Source organism: Mustela lutreola, chromosome 1, assembly GCF_030435805.1.
Source record: "Mustela lutreola isolate mMusLut2 chromosome 1, mMusLut2.pri, whole genome shotgun sequence".
NCBI classification, from domain to species: domain Eukaryota; kingdom Metazoa; phylum Chordata; class Mammalia; order Carnivora; family Mustelidae; genus Mustela; species Mustela lutreola.
In genome coordinates this window covers 155,538,322-155,556,806 of record NC_081290.1, presented here as the reverse complement: position 1 = coordinate 155,556,806, position 18,485 = coordinate 155,538,322, and the positions used below count along the sequence as shown (strand labels likewise).

General features: G+C 35.6%; 1 protein-coding gene and 1 long non-coding RNA gene across 7 annotated transcripts in view; one reads left to right on the top strand and one right to left on the bottom strand.

The window, feature by feature from the left end:
- Positions 1 to 18,485, bottom strand: part of GLRA3 (glycine receptor alpha 3) — a 194,503-nt gene that overhangs the window by 58,801 nt on the left and 117,217 nt on the right. The window contains exons 4-5 of the mRNA XM_059177450.1: positions 17,149 to 17,372; positions 7,385 to 7,467 (exon numbers count right to left, since the gene is read on the bottom strand). Coding sequence (XP_059033433.1) covers positions 7,385 to 7,467; positions 17,149 to 17,372 — 307 coding nt within the window. The remainder of the gene's footprint in view (positions 1 to 7,384; positions 7,468 to 17,148; positions 17,373 to 18,485) is intronic.
- Positions 1 to 18,485, top strand: part of LOC131833763 (uncharacterized) — a 127,944-nt gene that overhangs the window by 107,509 nt on the left and 1,950 nt on the right. For 3 of the 6 annotated variants that reach the window (XR_009354616.1, XR_009354618.1, XR_009354617.1), the window contains one exon: positions 5,506 to 6,211. This is a non-coding gene — a long non-coding RNA (uncharacterized LOC131833763). Of the gene's footprint in view, positions 1 to 5,505; positions 6,212 to 6,314; positions 8,006 to 14,248; positions 14,341 to 18,485 lie in introns of those variants that run through there. The other 3 variants (XR_009354623.1, XR_009354620.1, XR_009354622.1) reach the window with 3 other exon arrangements.

Below are 18,485 nucleotides of genomic sequence, written 5' to 3'. Positions count from 1 at the left end.
TATGTCTCAGAGACTAGGGAGGCCCAAGGAGAGGGAAAGAGACGAGGCAATGGCTGGTCAGTGGTGCAGTCAGAACACCTACAATTATCCATTGAGTTCGCCATCTTATATGGGTGCAATCATGGAGCCCTCAAACAATGACAGCAGTAACATCAAAGATCAGTAATCACAGATCACTGTAACAAATATCATGATAATGAAAAAGTTTGAAATATTATGAGACTTATCAAAATGAAACATAGAGACACAAAGTGAGAAAATGCTGTTGCAAAATGGTGCCTACAGACTAGCTTGATGCAGAGTTGACACCAACTGTCAATCTGTAAAAGACCCCATGATATCTGTGAGCACAAAAAAGCAAAATGCAGTAAAATGAGGTGTGTCTGTATATATGGGGACTCATTTTCTTCTTCGGCTGCAAAGGCATTATCAGTGATGAGATTTAGCTTTTTTAGGTTAATCTAAGGGTAAAGTTTCAGTCTTACTGTGGCTATTTCATTTTGATTTTAAATGGCAGCTACTGAATCACTATGATAAACATATTTGGATTACAGCTAATACATTTCTATTTATAATTAAATATTTTAAAAAAGTAACCTTGGTTTCCCGTTTTTTTTCCAAATTCAGTGAAAGTGCTATATGAATGCTATACTCCCCAAGTAAAGTAGGTTAATAATATTTGAAAAACAGTCTCCAGGAAACATATGTTAAAATGCCACAAAGAACTTTTCATTGTCTTTCTCTGTTTTATTCTTCCCATTTGTCCCTCAATTTTCCTTAAAATGATGTCATCTTCTTTGTCCTCTCTTCTGTTCTTTATTTTTGAGACTATCTTCAGAAATCTTTTATCTTAATGCCTCTAAGCAACCCTGCTAACCTTATTTCTCTATATTTCCACAACCATTCCTTATTCTAGCTGTATTGTAAAACCCCAGTAATCTAAAAGAAATTTCTAGTGAAATCCAGTTTTACAAGAAACATAGCATATTTAAACAGAAGTCAGCTTCTGCATGACTTTCTCCATTAATCACCTACATTTTTCTAATTCATGTAACTGAAGCAACATTTAATCATTGGTATTAAGAGAAAAATTGAGAGAATCATCTTAATGCTTAATTTTTAGGCAAGTCATTGAAAAAGCCTTCAAAATGTTCTCTGTTTTCCCCATTACTGTCTCAGCTCTTTGAATTTCTCATTAATTTATGATGAAATTAGCTATCGGCAGTGTGGATTTCTCTTTATTCTCTTTTTCAAATAAAGCTTTTGCCTGAGGTTCTTTTCTAATGTCAGGTCAGTAGATAGAACTGGAAAAGATGGAGTGCTCAGGATTTTCCTTTATTGTTTTCAGTTTAGTATATTTATTGTCATTTCCTTCCCTTCACTTCCTCCTCTTCACTCTGTATCTCTTATATGCAACATAATTTCTTTCTTCCTTGACGAGTTTTTTCAGAGGTGTCTCTAGGTTCTTGGACTTCCCAAAGTACCAATTTGGAGTTTTTATGTGATTTTTTAAATACTCTGTTTTTCCTTGTTGGTCTTCGTGAATCAAAGGCCTATCTCAGTAGTCTTTTTTTTTTTTTCCTCAAGATTTTATTTATTTATTTGATAAAGAGAGAGAGAGATCACAAATAGGCAGAGAGCCAGGCACAGAGAGAGGGGGAAGCAGGCTCCCTGCTGAGCAAAGAGCCCGATGCCGGGCCTCAATCCCAGGACTCAGAGATCATGACCTGAGCTGAAGGCAGAGGTTTAACCCATTGAGACACCCAGGTGTCTCTCAGTAGTTTTTAGTACAGAACACTGCTTTCTCTGGGTCTCAAGATTTTGAGAGTTAATGCCTTCAATGTCATTTAGTAAGCAGTTTTCCTTTATTTCTTCTTTAAACAAGAAGTCACTTATTATATGCTATTGGTTTCCTGATCTATCTTTGTCTAGGAGTATGTTATAATTTATGTTAACACATAGTAATTTATAGTAATTTTGTGTTTTTATTAGTCATATTTCATTTTAGTGAGAGATCTCATCCCATCAGATGTTGATTTTTAGGAATTTATTAAAGCTTCCTTTGTGGCTTACTAACATACTTTTTGTAATTGTTCTTGTATCCTGAAAACAAATCATGAGTTTTTTCTTTATCCATAAATTACTTTTGTTCTAGTATCTGTACCTGTACTATCAAGTAAATTAATGATTTATCTATTTTTTTAAATTGTAATTCTGCCTGATTTTTTGCTTTTATATACTTGGAAGTTATATGAAAGATATTTTTATAATTGTTATAGCTTATTTATATATTGTTTCTTTGTCAGCATTTTACTCAAACATTTGTGTCTCATAATTTTTTCTATAATTTCTTTCCTGATATGAAATTATCATCCTTGATTTTTTTAGACACATTTCTCTAATATGCATTTTTCTGTCTTTTTCTCCCAAATATTTTTGCAAATTTATTTTATTTTATTTTATTTTTAATTTATATATTGGACAGAGAGAGAGAGAAAGAGTGAGAGGGGGAACACAGGCAGGAGGAGTGGGAGAGGGAGAAAGCAGGCTTCCTTGCCACACTGCTGGACTTCTCTTCCCCTGGATCGAGTGCCTGATGTGGCACTCGATCCCTAGATCCTGGGATCATGATCTGAGCCAAAGGCAGAAACCTAACCAACTGAACACCCAGATGCCCCTACAAAATTTTTTTAAAAAGTGTTTAGCTAACAACATATTGTTGAGTCTTAATATTTGTTAACATCTAGTTGGAAATCTCCTTATTTTGCAATGTGAATTTAACCTTTGCTTTTATTTTGTTTTTGTTTTTGTTAAGTTGTTTGTTTTGTTTTGTTTTAACATAGGGCTTGAACTCATGATCATAAGATTAAGCTCTAAGCTGAGATCAGCAGTTGACATTTAACCGACTCAACCAACCAGGCACCCCCCATTTATTGTAATTATGGTACTATTGAAAGCTGTTTTTGCTCTTTCTGTGCTTCCTATATACTATATTTTCATTTCTTTTATTTATCTTCTTTCCCGTGTTCTACTTGATGAATCAATATTGTTTAATTCTGGCTTGAAAGTTGTTACTCCATTTTTGTTCCTTGATGCTATCCTTAGCTCATACATGGTTTTGTTTTTGCATCCATTTCCATCACGACTTCTCTTCTCCTGGACTTTCCCTGCCCACTTTTTCCCAGTGACTTACTTCTTCCTACACTAGGAATTGTGTATCACCCAGGGTTTTAAGTCCAAGTCATGGATAGACACTTAGAGGTATGGGGTCATGGCTAGTTTAGACAAAATATACTTTTCTAAGTAATTTATTCACTCTTGGCATTGTTCTTGCCTTAATCATTCTTCTCTTTGTACCAATAATATTCATTAACATCTACTTATAATTTTTAATGCAAATCTTCATGACGAACTCATCAACTGGTCCTCCAACTTCTTCTTCTTCTTCTTCTTCTTTTTTTTTTTTTTAAAGATTTTATTTATTTATTTTACAGAGAGAGAGAGAGAGAGGAAGAGAGAGCAAAAGCAAGGAGAGTGGCAGGCACAGGGAGAGGGAGAAACAGGCTCAGCACTGAGCAGAGAGTCTTACCTAGAACTGGATTTTAGGACCCTGGTATCATGACCTGAGCCAAAGGTAGAGGCTTAACCAACAGAGCCACCCACGTGCCCCTCAAGTCCTTAAAACCAGGGACTTTTGTGCTTTAAGTATTGTGTGTCACCCAAGATATCAAGTGATATTAGATACTTGAGAGATATTTTTCAGTTGATTCTTAGATGAATAAAGATCCATCAGGTCACTTGAATAGTCCTGACCATTGACAGACATCATGGAACATTCATTGAACTTAAGAAAGTTAGATCTTGGGCACCTGGGTGGCTCAGCCTCTGCCTTTGGCTCAGGTCATGATCTCAGGGTCCTGGAATCGAGTCCTGCATCCGGCTCTCTGCTCGGCGGGGAGCCTGCTTCCTCCTCTTTCTGCCTGCCTCTCTGCCTACTTGTGATCTCTGTCAAATAAATAAATAAATTCCTAAAAAAAAAAAGAAAAGAAAGTTGGATACTGACAGGCCTTTGCCTTTAAATTATGTGCCTTTATTGCTTGTTTTCTGCACCTCTCAAACCAATTTGTTTCCTTTTTTCCTTTTGCAGTCAGCTCTCAATCAAGGCACAAGCTTACAGCTCTTGCTTTCTAGCAAGTTAACTTGTTTTCCAGCAGGTTAACTTTCATTTTAAGCCATTATAGAAAGAAAGAAAGACAGAAAGACAGAGAGGGAGGGAGGGAAGGAAAGAAAGAAGCACGAGAGAGAGGAAGGAAGGGAGGAAGGGAGAGAGAAAGGTGATCTAAAAGAGTTTACAAAAAAATACCTGGAAAATTTTGACTTCAGCAGCTTCTACAGCAACAAGATTTTCTTAGCATCTGCTGAAGATGTTTGATAAACAGTATCTCTATCGTGAGCTCAATTAATTTTTCATAAGAGAGCAGAAAGTGTATAATGATGGAAATATATGAAAGGGATGGGTGAGGCAATCTAGTCATTCCTTACATAAGAAAATAAGAAAGAAGACTGAGGAGGCAAGAGGCCCTGCTTTTCCATGTTGAGTTTTTGATTAATTGGGAAATGTTCTGGGAAAGGCAGAAACAGTGAAAGGTCTTGTTATGTCAGCCTTTCGTTCTGTAAAATAACGCAGTATGCTTTCCTTATTCTAGAAAGGAAGCCCAGTGACCCAGTTACCCCCAGGCACTCTACTCTTTCTCATCTTTCTTTAGTAACTAACATTCGTGGAGTAATAGATTTTACTCACTGTCCCACTCTCTCATCATGCACTTAAAATTTTTGTTGGAGGACTTCAGATTTGACCCTCATTGTTCTAATCACATTTGTCTTTGCCATCAATAACAATGGCTCTTTATTCAATTACCTTTAAAAAAAATTGTTTTTGGTAGCATTTGATACTGTTAAACAGACCACAGCACTTTCTTTTGAGGTTGAGTGATACTGATTTTAATTTGCTATCTATGACCATCCCTTGACTGGAAATCCTTCCAACAATCTCTAAATGAAGGCATTTCTAAAGGGTCTGTTCTTTGTTTCCCTCTATATTCTCTCCTTCAGAAATGTTATCTTATTATTTGAACCACTTTCTTTATGGCTTTTAAGAGTGTATCCCCAGGTCTAAACCTTCCTTTTGTTTTTTACCTAAATTCCCCAAAATGTGAATATATTAAGATAAGATTTATCAATATTCCCTTCCACGTTTACTTCTCATCCTATGTTTTCTTCCTCTGTTAATGTTTCCAGTATGATTCAATTTACCTAAGCTCTGAACTCATCTGCTCCCAGAGACTTCACATCCATTTTGTATTTAGCAAATAAAGTACGGTAGACTTTGCCACCTTAAAGTATGTCCCTTTAGCATAAGGATTATTTTGAACTAAAGGTACTTGAAAAAACAGTAGATATTAGAAGGGCATTTTAACCTCCTTTTTTTTTTCTTCCTGAAAACAGGAGTGTTCCCTGTACTAGGACAAGAGAAACATCTTCAATGGGGAATTGAAGGCAAAGAATTTGGTACAGACCACATTAAGATAATTCTTGATCTGCCTTTAGCTTCTCTGCCTAGTTTAGCTACCTTTTCGTAATTGCCTCTCCTTGTTCAACCTGGTATAAGAACATTTAGGTTTTGCCAATTCTCAGAATCTTCATTTCATTATGAGGGATCCCATGTAACATAAATCTTCCATTAAATACATTTGTATCCTTTTCTCCCATTAATCTGTTTTATGCCTGTTTAATTCCCAAGCCCCGCTGAAAAAGGGTAAGAGGGTGAAGATAAAATTTTGCCTCCCCTATGGTATCAACCTCTACTGTTTCTACCCTCTACATCATTCCCCTTTGTCCCTAATCCTATTCTTTGTTTTGTAATATTATGAAACCTTCTTAAATAATCTTTGTTCATTTGACTGAAAGAATCTTTAAAGATTCATTTTCTTGCTCCTAAATCTTGAACAACTCCTTCCTGCCTATTAGATAATATCCACCATGCCTGGTTTAGTAATGAGGGCAATAGTTTGTCTTCAACTATTTTGTACATGATTTTCTTTCTTGACACCCTTCTATGTTATGTACTCAATTTTGCAACCAAGATACAGAACCAGCCCATCCTCAAAATGCTTTCATGGTAGGGCTCAAAACAAAACAAAACAAAACAAAAATCTCCGCAGCTGGGAATCTTCTTTTTGCTCCTCTCCACTTATATTTCTAAATAGTTCCCCTAACTAAAACGACATTATTTTATTTTCTTTTTATTTGCTCAGTACTTTATTCATGTGTTTGCTTCACACTTAAGAACTACTCATAAAAGTCATGCAGTTAAGTTTAACAAGAAGGAGTTACTATCAGAGTAAGAGAATTTCCACTTCTTACTTGAAGAGAAACCAAATGGAGAGGCGTGCCGCATTCCCCCATGAAGTAGGCTCGCCATCTAGCGACAGCTCCTCCACACTACAAACCTTGCCTGGAGACCTGAGACTCTGAAGACTTCACCTTCCAGTTTTCCTCAAGGAATATGATAAACAGACGCTTTTTCCTCCGATATAACACAGAACCACAAGAAAAAGACTGCATAATGCTTACATTTTTATGTTGTTAAACGTTGAAAACCAGTTAAGTTTGGGTCGATTCTACAGATAATTTCAAAGAAACAGAAAGACATGAAATGTTTGTGTTAACCTTAATCAGTGATGCGGATAGATCCACTCTGAAAGACGAGGAGTTTAAAGGAATGCTTGTAAGCTTGGATAAATCTCTGATAAAGTGTAAGAAATTTCTCTTCTCCTGAGATAACGCGTATAACATACCCAGCAGAGTACGCTCTGAATAAACTTTAGCAAAATGGCTCAAAGGAGGCATAAGCTTCGGAACCAGAGGATTTGTTGTCCCCACCTCCATAAATTGGAGCACAACACTCTAGCACTCAAAATGACCATTTTGACATGTGGAAACATGGGGACAGCCATATCTTTTCTGTGAATATTAAACATAGCATATACAAAATGCTTAGTCTCTAACAGGTACCCTATTTTTAAAATGGCGGTTTGTTTTTAATGATTATTTTCTTTTTTATCTCTGACAATTTGTATAGAGATATATAGCTGTCTGTCAAGCCTAAAAACTGTTATTCCTAGGCCCTCAATTTATTTATCATAGTATAGACAGCATGTACTGAAAGAGATTACTTTCATTATGTGGTGACAGAGAACATGCCTGCTTAGTAAATATCTGACAAAAACAGTTACAAAATTCTGAATTATCGATATAATCCATTAAAATTTGTATTGACTACTTCTTTCAAAGTATTCAGAAAAAGCAAGTTGTCTGTACTTACAACTTTCCAGTTGCATTATACATGTTTGTACATCCATTGGAAAATTCTTGAGATCCATTGGACAAGAAAGCGTTAATGTCAGCCTGAAAAAGTTCAAAGTAATTATTTTTAAAAGTAATTTATGATGTCATATTAATAATCTGTTGTTCAGGGTACAACTGGGAAACAAGCTTTGGTTAGTGACTAAGAACTTTTCAAATAAAATTTGCTCCAGCTCGGGTATGTTATTTACTATGAAAAAGCTGTACCTTTATATATAAATCCGTTTTTCAGGGATGAGAAAAGCTGTATATTTAAGCATCCCTTCATATTTATTTGTTTTGCTCAATCATTCACTCCTTTATAGAGGACTGTAAGTGTCTACAAAGGGTCTGTATTTCCAGAAAAGACCCTCACAAAGAAATCTGAGAGTGGGTTCCATAAAATTAATACCAAATGCCAAAGGGCAGAGTTCCCCAAGATCACATGTACAGCACATTGGAGGAGGCAAGTATATCCAGGGGATTGAAAAAGTGGGGTACAAGAAACAATCCTATGTAACAACTTTCAGTCATTTTTGAAACAGTTACGAAGTTGTCAGTGAATAACCAGCAGTAATAGCAGAGGAAAAAAAAAAAACTTAAGTCTCAAGGACTTGAAAATTCTAGCTGTTAGACTGGGATCCTCTGCTCTAGGACTAGAACATTTCACCAGATTTTACCAGGGTCGAGCCCTCTAGAATCTGTGTGGCATACTCCTGAGCTCACCAAACAAACTCTAATTCGGCTCCCACAAAGTGGGATGACCTAGATGGTGTAGTATTATATGTTGACATTCCAGATAATTCATAACTCGTGAAAATACACATTTTTTATTGGGAAAGATGATCTTGAAAGATTAGCAAGAACCTTTAGGTTTTGGATCTGAGAAAAAGAGGCCCAGTTCCAAACAAACCCAGGTTTATTCAAATAACATTCTTATGGGAGAACTCTCTAGCCATCCCCTCTGTTTAAAGTATTCCCACTGGGGGCGCTGGGGTGGCTCAGTGAGTTAAAACCTCTGCCTTCAGCTCGGGTAGTGATTCCAGGGTCCTGGGATCGAGCCCTGCTGCTCGGTGGGGAGTCTGCTTCTTCCCGCCTCTCTGCCTACTTGTAATCTCTGTCAAATAAATAAGTAAAATCTTGAAAAAAAAAAAAAAAGTTTAAAGTATTCCCATTGAAATTCAGCATATCAGTGGGCACCTGAAGTGGTTTTTTTCTAACCTAAATTAAAATGTGACCATAGATAAATTACTTCACTTCACTATATTTCAGGGTTCTCATCTCCAAAATGAAAGTAATTGTAGTACTTGCTCTGAAGAAACATTGTGAGCAGTACATGAGTTAATACACATAAAATGTTTAGGCAAGTATCTGACACGTAGTAAACACTCAATAAATATTAGCCATTAAGGATTACTAGTATTCTGCCACTCCCAGACTCCTCCATCTTCCTCATCCCTGAATTACATAGGAAGAGCACAAAGATGACTCAATTAAATCACATATAAAGTCGGGGCGCCCGGGGGCTCAATTGGTTAAGCACTAGACTCTTGGCTTTTGTTCATGTCATGGTCTCATGGATAGTGGGATCCAGCCCGCTGAAGATTTTCTCTCCCTTGCACCTGCCCCCACTCATGCTCTCTCTCTCCCTCTCTCTCTAAAATGAATAAATAAATGTTTATTTTTTTAAAATCACATATAAAACCCCCTTAATCTTTAACAAAAAATAATCATCAGCACTATCAAATGTAACCACATTCTCCAAAATGGCATTTTTCATGTAGACCATAGACAAAGTTATAATAATGCATGTTCTATGGTGAATGCTCTTGGTGAGGCCTAATTCACATGATTTGAGATATATAAACAGACAGACATGTGAAGCTGCTGAATTTTTTAGAGTCCCAGGAGGATCATTTGACAATTCCTTCAAGTCAGAGTCCATAACACACTAAAATAATTCATATGGTTCATTCTTAAAGAGCAATTTCTTGTGATTCAGCTAGGTTAAGTGATCCTGTGAGTACAATCCTGTAGATTTACAAAGTTCTCCTCTGGAAAAAGGCAACTGTAAAATGAGGTGGACACAATGTTCTCTGTCTTGTGAAAGGGTTCATTAGAAGTGTATGCACAAGTATATTTTGAACATAGGCACATTAATTTTCCAAACATCCAAGGCTCTCAGGACAGCCAGTTTCAAATGTTGGCTTGGAGAATTAACTCTGTGACCTTTTGTATGGAAGCGAATAGCATTCTCAGAATCTTTTCCAAGCTCTCACCATGCATGTGATGTCAAATTCATATCCTGACTATTTTTTTGGCACAAAATGAGAGACATTACATAATTCTTTAAAAGAGAAAGGCTTGAAAGGAATTATTTGGCAAAGAAAATCCTGTTTGTAGAACTTCTGTCATAAATCATATCCTAAAAAACATCTGTTTATTGACATTCTTTCTTTTGTTTAAAGTGTTGTACAATTACCTCTTCAACAACATATGGGTGAAAAAATACTTGTCAACCTGATGGGTGTGAACTAAATTTCTTCATCAAAACATTATATATAAATTAAAGATATGCTCTGACCACATCAAAAGAAAACGAAATCAAAAGGCAATTAATCACATTCTACTGTTTTGGAAATGAATATCTTCTTGTGTAAGCAAGGACACTACGTTCTCTTTCTGAGACAAGACACATAAACAGGATATGGTGTTCTTTATTTTCTCTTAAAAAGTCTTGGCTTGGCTTAGTGAAGTAGTAATGTTAAAATAGATGACTATAATCTATGACAAACAGTTGACCTGATTAAAATGGAGGTATTGTCCATTTTTTAAAAGATTTTGTTTATTTATTTGAGAGAGAGAGAGAGCACTAGCAGGGGGAGAAGGAGGCAGAGGAAGAAAGAGAAGCTGAGGTGGTAGAGATATGGTGCTGGATCCCAGGACCCTGGGATCGTGAACTGAGTGGAAGGCAGACACTTAAATGAGTGAGCCACGCAGGTTCCCCAGTATTGCCCATTTTTAAACAAGCAACGCCTAGAGTATGGTGTCTATCTCAATCATTAAGTATAGATATTTAAATAAAAAAAAACTTTCTGACTATTTTTGCCTCTTTATGAAACTGAAAAATATCTTTATTAGTTCCTAATATTTCTAAGTTTAATGCAATAAGAAAAATTACCTCTCTCCTCTTTTTTTAAAGATTCATTTATTTATCTGAGAGAGAGAGAGAGAAAGCACGAGGGAGAGGGGCAGAGAGAATCTCCATCAGACCCTGTGCTCACTGCAGAGCCCAACATAGGGCTCTATCCCATGGCCCTGAGATCATGACCTGGGTCAAAACCAGAATTGTTCAGTCAACCAACTCTGCCACCCAGGACCCTGAACAATAACCTCTTGATTAATTTTCAGCTTTGCAATATTATCAGTAATATCATAATAGGGGTAATACATCTACTGAATTTACTATGTAGTAGACACTATTTAAATACTTTACAATTTCTCCACTTACTCCCTACAACAAATTTACAAGACAAGTAAACAGTACTACCTTATTTTCTAAATGAGGAAACTAAAAGATCAACTTCAGTGGCATTACAAAAAAGAGATTAATAGGGCTGAATTTGCAAATCTGGGAGCCCAACTCTAAATTCTACACCCTTAACCATTAAGTATACTGTCTTTCAAAGGCATTGAAAGATTTTTCATGAGAATGGGCTTTTTAATGAAATGATTCTTCCAATTTTATATTTATATAACACAAGAAATGACATATTTCATTCAGTAGTATTACATTTAAACCAAAAGTTGCATAAATGATTCTTCCTTCAAAATCAGTGAAATGGAGTTAAACTTTAGAAAATATAAGGAGATTCCCCATGGATTTTATAGATTTACTTGAGTGATTTGGTATTTCATTATGATTCTATAAAGATCAAAAAACTCTCAGGAGAGATTAGATTGCTGGAGCACGAGAAGGGAGATTGTAACTAAAGTTCTAATCTGGAATTTTGTTGAAATCTGATTTTAGAGATGATTTTAAAGCTTGTCAACCCATCACCACTGGAAACTTTGTGTGTCGATGGATGGTTCCTTCAGGAAGCTTCTGTAAGCTAAGGACCTCTTCAGAAAATATGCATAATCACAGACATGCAAAATTCTCCTCACAACATCTATTTTGTGGTATTATAAATTGATTGCCCTTGAATAAACAACACCTTAAAAAGCATCTGTTGATAAGTTTGCTTTATCTATTAAAAATTTATGTTCCAAAAATAAATACACATTATATAAGTAAGTCTAAATTCTTTTCACAACTGAATTTCAAAGAAAGAGTGATTATATTTACTTTAAATAAAAATTGAAATTGTGTTATGATCTTTGACAAGTTGCTGTGCATAGCATTTTTGATCTAAAATTTCTTCCTGTTATTTGATTTTTAATATGATAATCCTACCATTATATAAGCAGTAAAGTTGGATGTGTGTTAGTATGTATTAGTAGTATTAGAAAGTAAGAAGTAGATAATACTTTTTAAAATATTTTATTTATGTATTTGACAGACAGAGATCACAAGTAGGCAGAGAGGCAGGCAGAGAGAGAGGAGGAAGCAGGCTCCCTGCCGAACAGAAAGCCTGATGCGATGCAGGGCTCAATCCCAGGACCCTGATATCATGACATGAGCCGAAGGCAGAGGCCTAACCTACTGAGTCACCCAGGAGCACCAATAGTAGATAATATTTAACTGCTTCCATTATCTCATGATGAGGATTTTGCCATCTCCCTTTTATAAGTGACAAAACAGAAACTTACATTAATAACTTACAAGTGTCCATACAGTGCTACTTTATAGATTCTGGAAAATACCAGCACTTACACTTTTGGGGGTTTTTTTGTTTTGCTTTGCTTTATTTTGTTTTAAGGGAAGACACAAATAACAACTTTACTCTCTGTTGTATGCCTGGCACTATGCTACATGCTTTACATACATTATTTCAGGCTCAAGGTAATTATTACCATCCATATAAAAAAATGAGCCTTTCCCCCACAAACGTGCCCCAAATAACAGCTGGTAAGTCATAGAGCCTGGATATGGTTTGGGAGAGACAGTCATCTATGGGTCTCTGTGCGTTTTGGTACTCCTACCTCTTGCTGGGTGTACCAAGACTGTAAAGCCCAGACTATTCTTTTACCTGAGCCATTTTTCCAGGTTGTTTATATAGCTGCTAATTTTGAGAGGTGAGATAATGTTGTCCTTCTGGACAGAGAGGAGGCTTGCTTATTGCTTATAATAAAGGCAGTGGATTCCCCAAACTCAGTGTTCCACAGCTGGGACACAGACACACAGTGTGTGTTACGCTGATCCAGTGCTCCAGTGAAACTTGAGGGCAAAGGAGAAATTAGGTCAATTCACTGATGCTCATGTTGCTTGTGGTAAATAATATATTCCTTTATCTCTGACCCAGAGTCCTGTGTCTTCTTATGAGAAGCTCATAAACAATTAGCTTGTTTAAAAGTAACAAGCTGATTTTATAAGTAAGGTAAAACCAAATCCCAACTCAGAACATCTAGAAGGTATGTGTCTAGCTCCAGAGCCCTCCCTCGAAAAGGACTTTATTAAAAAATTTATCAGTACAATTCATGGATATCATTTAGAAGTTCAAACACACACACACACACACACACACACAAAGTTCAAACACAAAAATACTGAGAATAAACTCTGGAAGCAAACAAAACAAAACAAAACAAAACAAAAACTGAGACTAGAAGTTAAAACTCTATAGAAAGCATTAAAAAACAAACAAAAAACCCACAGTGTATTTTTGCCCTCTCCATCCTGCCCTCAGTTCAGTTTTAGCTCCCTGATGGCAGCCTCTCTTTAGACACTTGTCAATGATTTATAGTCCTACATCTCAATTGCTATTCTATTATGCTTGATTTTTTAAGTTTGTGAAATTGTCTATTATTTCTAACAAGGAAAAAATGTCTTTTATACCATACTTTGTGTACTTAATTCTCCCATGATACTCAAAATTTAGTTACACAAATATTTACGGTTAAATTAATAGTCAGTGTTTACATGTTATGAATAATTAATTACTATTCACTGTTAAGCATAGTTGTTTGCTATAATTATAACTCTCATGTAACATTTTGTTTTCCCTAGTACTAATAATTATCTCATTTCAATAATCAACAAATTCCCTATCAGAGCTACAAATTCAACAAACCCTCTATCAGAGCTACAGTGTCGCTTTCAATAGCCATTGCAGCAGGCAAACTATCAATTCCTTGTTTTTCATGGAAATCTCTGTTTTTCCTCTTTTTTCTTACTAATCAGATATTAAACCTCTGTGTTGATGTGCTGATTTTCACATTCTTTCTCCTTGTAGTGAGTACGAACCTTTAATAAATAAAGTGTAATAAATAAATGAATAAATAAATAAATGATATGTAGTAAGTGCAAACCCCTACTGAATGAAAAACAGGAACAAATTGCAAACTAACCACATAGCAAGTAAGCCTAGACCATATGCGTGTAGTGATAAGATTAGCGCGGAGTAACAAGTTGTAAATATTTTTTTGTGCGAAATATCGTAGACCAAAACATGTTTACGACGTGTGTATGTTTTTGGTGTGTAAGCATAAGAAAAATAAGTGATGTAATATGTTTATGAAGGAGACTTAGCACAGTATATAAAGAGGCATCGGGTTGCACTGAGGCGAAGCGAGTTTCCTGTCGGGAGAACATCATCCCCGGTGCTACCGACGCCCCAACAGTTTCATTGCCGACCACTCGCTGGTTCTCAGTCTCAACTTCTGTGGTGACCTCTCTGTCTAGATTGTGAGGCGACATCTCCTTCTCCGTGACAACGTCAGCGGACCCTGACCAGACCACGATAGTGGTGCGGACCTCGTCCCAATAAAGATCAAGTGAGTTACATCATATCCATCTCTCTATCTCTTCTTTACACATTGCGACCTCCTGGCGGGACCCAGGGATTTTGCTCGCGACACTCCTCTATTTCTTTGTATCTTGATTCTACTTTTTGGGAGATGTCTTCACTTCAGCTTCCAAATATTCTACTGATTCTTTTTCTCACTTTGCTTTATTCTTTGCTCCTGTTATGCTCTGAATGATTTCTTTTATTCCTTTCTTATTTCATGCATGTAGCTATCTCATCTGTCCAGGGTTTGTTTTTTTTTTTTTTTTTTTAATGGTCTCTTCTGCTCTCTGTATTTTCTCGAGTCAATCCTTTTCTCTTTCTTTAATTTTCTCCTCTTTTCTCTTTATTTCTTCTGTGTGTTTCTTTTGGCCTCTGCTTTTTTATTTCTTTTTTAAGATTTTATGTACTCACTTGAGAAAGAAAGAGTGACAGAGAGGGGGCAAGCAGGGGGAGAGGCAGAGGGAGAGAGAGAAGCGGAATCCCTGTTGAGCTGGGAACCTAACATGAGGCTCAATCTCAAGACCCTGGGATCATGATCTGAGCAGAAGGCAGATGCTTAGCTATCTGAGCCACCCAGGCATTCCATGGCCTCTGCTTCTTTTTTGATCATTACTATTATAGAATGTTCTCAAATGTCTGTTTTTATTTAAAAATAAGGTAAGAAAAACCATTTGGAACTCAGTTAGTAGCAGATGGTTCACTGAGTAATGGGCTTAACAGTAGAATAATAACATGACCGTGCAGATTTTTTCTTGGTGGTTCCCCAATGGTCATATCTGTAGATATTTTCCCAGAGGTACATTCTTCTGACTACTACTGCTCAATAGAAGAGGTTTAGGACTGGCTTTCAACATTTTACGGAGAACAAACATTTCACCATACAGTGTGAAAACATCATGTAATCTCCATTTTCTTAGTATAATGCCCCATGACAGATGTCAGCTGTACCTGGAGTCTACTCTTGAAGCTCATGGTAGAACCTCCCCCAGGTTTTCCATCCTCTTTCTGCTCATTCCAGATGGCAAAAAGAAAAAAAAAATGTAGTTCCTAGTCTGAAGGACATGGACAAGAAACTCAGGAATAGAAAGCTCGGTCTTCTTTCTGCAGATTTTAAATCAATTCTTGTCCTTTTCTTTCTTATCTAGCTTCCACTTTCTGAAGTTTTAGATACCTTAAATTTCTAAAAGTTTGAGGATATTATTTTCTTCCTTTTGGGGTCCCTCTCTGTAGCTCAGATTTCAGTTGTGCCTGTTAAGTTAGTATTCACAATGCATTCATTTTCCAGTGTTCTAAAATATGTCATAATCGCTCATCTGTCACTGTCGTTTTTCCACTTTCATCCTCCTGTGTGTTAATGCCTTTTTTACTCCTTACTCAGTTTATTTCTTTGTTTTAGGAGGTGTAAGAAGGAAATAGGAATAAATGGATAAGTTCGATCGATCAGGATTTCCAGGACAGTCTTTAAACAAGCAAGAAAGCCAGGTCTCTCATGAAACATCACAGATGTTCCATTTGTAAATTGAGTGAGATTTTTTTTTTCTAGCACAATTTTTGTTAACAAAGAAACTGCCATTTGGAGATTTTAAAATCCTATGAGATTTCTAAAAACAACTCACAAAAATGAATTTATTCTGATTAAGTGAGCATGGTTGTAACAAACAAAAACAAGGAGCTAAGAGACATCTGTTTTATCTGAACTCATACTGAAAGACAAAAGAGACAATTCAGAATCATTTCATAACTTTTCTCAAAAACGTTGCCAAGATACGTAAGCAATTCTTAATGCATGGCCCATTTTTCAATCCAATAGGACTTGATATAAACAATGAAATATCTATAACCTCCTATAAACTAAATAAAGAAAATAAATTATGGAAGTTTTAAGATAATAATTTTATTTTAGAATATTTCTCAGGTGTGGCACAAATCATCAAATACATCCTTTCAACTATTGTTTATTGATTTACACCTGTTTAATATTTAATAAACAGACAAGGTTGAATAAGCTCTCAAGTTCAACAGTCAAGAAATTTTAATATCAGTGTTTATATTTTGGTATGAATTAATTATGTTTTTGTATTATTAAAAGCTATATAGTCTTAACTGAAATGTAAATAAGGTCTTTACTAAAGAATGACCAGAGAACCCCAAGGAGATCAAAAAAATATAAATATCTGAAAAATAATTTATGGAAAATGAATTCCAGACAAGTAAATCCAAATATTTCTTCACCAACAAATATTTTAAGAAGTATGCATCTGTAAAAATATAATTACAGTGTATGAATCAGCTATCATTCAATTTGCCTTTAAACTGTCCACCAATTTCGCTGATATTAAGAGGCTGAGCCATTTATTTTCTAAAAACTGGATTTTGGGGCACCTGGGTGGCTCAGTCAGTAAGCCTCTGCCTTTGGCTCTAGTCATGATCCCAGGGTCCTGGGATCAAGCACCACATCAGGCTCCTTGATCACTGGGAAGCCTGCTTCTCCCTCTCCCATTCCCCCTGCTTGTGTTCTCTCTCTTGCTGTGTCTCTTTCTCTGTCAAAAAAATAAATAAAATCTTTAAAAAATAAAAAATAAAAAAATTTAAAAAGTGGATTTTCAAGAATTACTCATACAGTTTCTAGATCTGGAACTTGGGTCTATTATTGGTGATTGGACATATTTGGGAAATGGTATATTAGAGGAACTCAAGAAGAACAATGATAGCACTTACTCAAAAATCTCAAAACATTTATTAAAAAAAAAAAACACAGTATTTCACTGGAATCAGGGATTTGTCTATGACTCACCTTATTGAGTAAAGAACATTTCCATTCTTGAAAATTCGTAATAATTTATTGTCTGTAGTAACTTCATGAAAGTTGGCACCCTTTTCATTGGCAAAGAACAAGTCAGGTTTCCAAATGGAGTCTAGCATAGAAGGGTCTAGGTCTAAAGAGTCATCAGGATATTCACTATACGCAAGGCGGGGATCATTCCATTTCTGACGAAGAAAGATATTCACTCTGTAATCCTACGATAAAATAAAGAAAGAAAGAAAAAAAACTGCTTTAAAAGTTCAGAATCTTATGTGCTATTCCTTGGGCACCTCTGAATTTTAGCAAAAGCCACTGACATGCTTGTGAGCTTTCCAGACCCCACAATCCTCACTACTAACAAGAGTCATTTTAGTTACAAGGCTTTGCCCATGTTTTCAGTGATCTAAATGTCTCCAAAGAAGAGGTCACAGAAGAGTACAATTTTATTATGCTTATATTTTGCCATTCCATTCAAATTTTGCTTTCCTAATTTGTCAGAATAAAATGTTGGATTGCTATGAGACATTTGAAGTAAAATATTTTCATCTTTGCATTTATTTTCTAGAACCATTTTTTTCAGTAGATACCCAATAGCATCCAGAATGCATTTAGTGAAATTTTCTTGAAAGCTGTTTTATAAAAATGATTATATATTCTTCTTTACAATGAAGATACATTTCCTCATGTTTAATATAGTAAGTTCCATGAAACAGGTGATTTGGAAAAAATAAAAGGTGATTTTGAAATAATGAAATAATAATAAAGGGACATTATTGCCAGTAATCCTTTAAGAAGATTTGACTAAAGAGTTTTCCTGATTAGACTACTCATAGTTGACTTAAAAAGGGGAAGAGTCAAAGATTTCAGTCAAATTCTTGCTCACAATTTCTGGGCTAATGTAAAGAATGACATAGATTTATAGCCAGGTGTGTGCGTGGGTTTTGTATGTATATGAACATAAGCACTAACTTTGAATTTATAAATACAATTTTCCCATTATATTTTTGAAATGATTGAAAAAATTAAACATTCAGACTTTGTTATAAGTGTGAATGAAGTGAACATTTGAGGAAGATTTCATTTCCATGGAAAATAGCCAAGGCTGGAGATATTCAGAGAAACTGAACACCAGTTTTCATCTTTTTTTATTCCTTGAAAAGCAAATTGCCAGTTAACAGAATATAATAACCAAGCAATCACAAAGAATGTTTCTATAATATCAGACCTGGTAGACTGCTTCTCTTGTAGGGAGGTCAAATTTCAGTAGCAAATGTTACAAATCTGTATGTTCTCTTGATTATGATTTGTGCACAAAGACCCTTATCTTC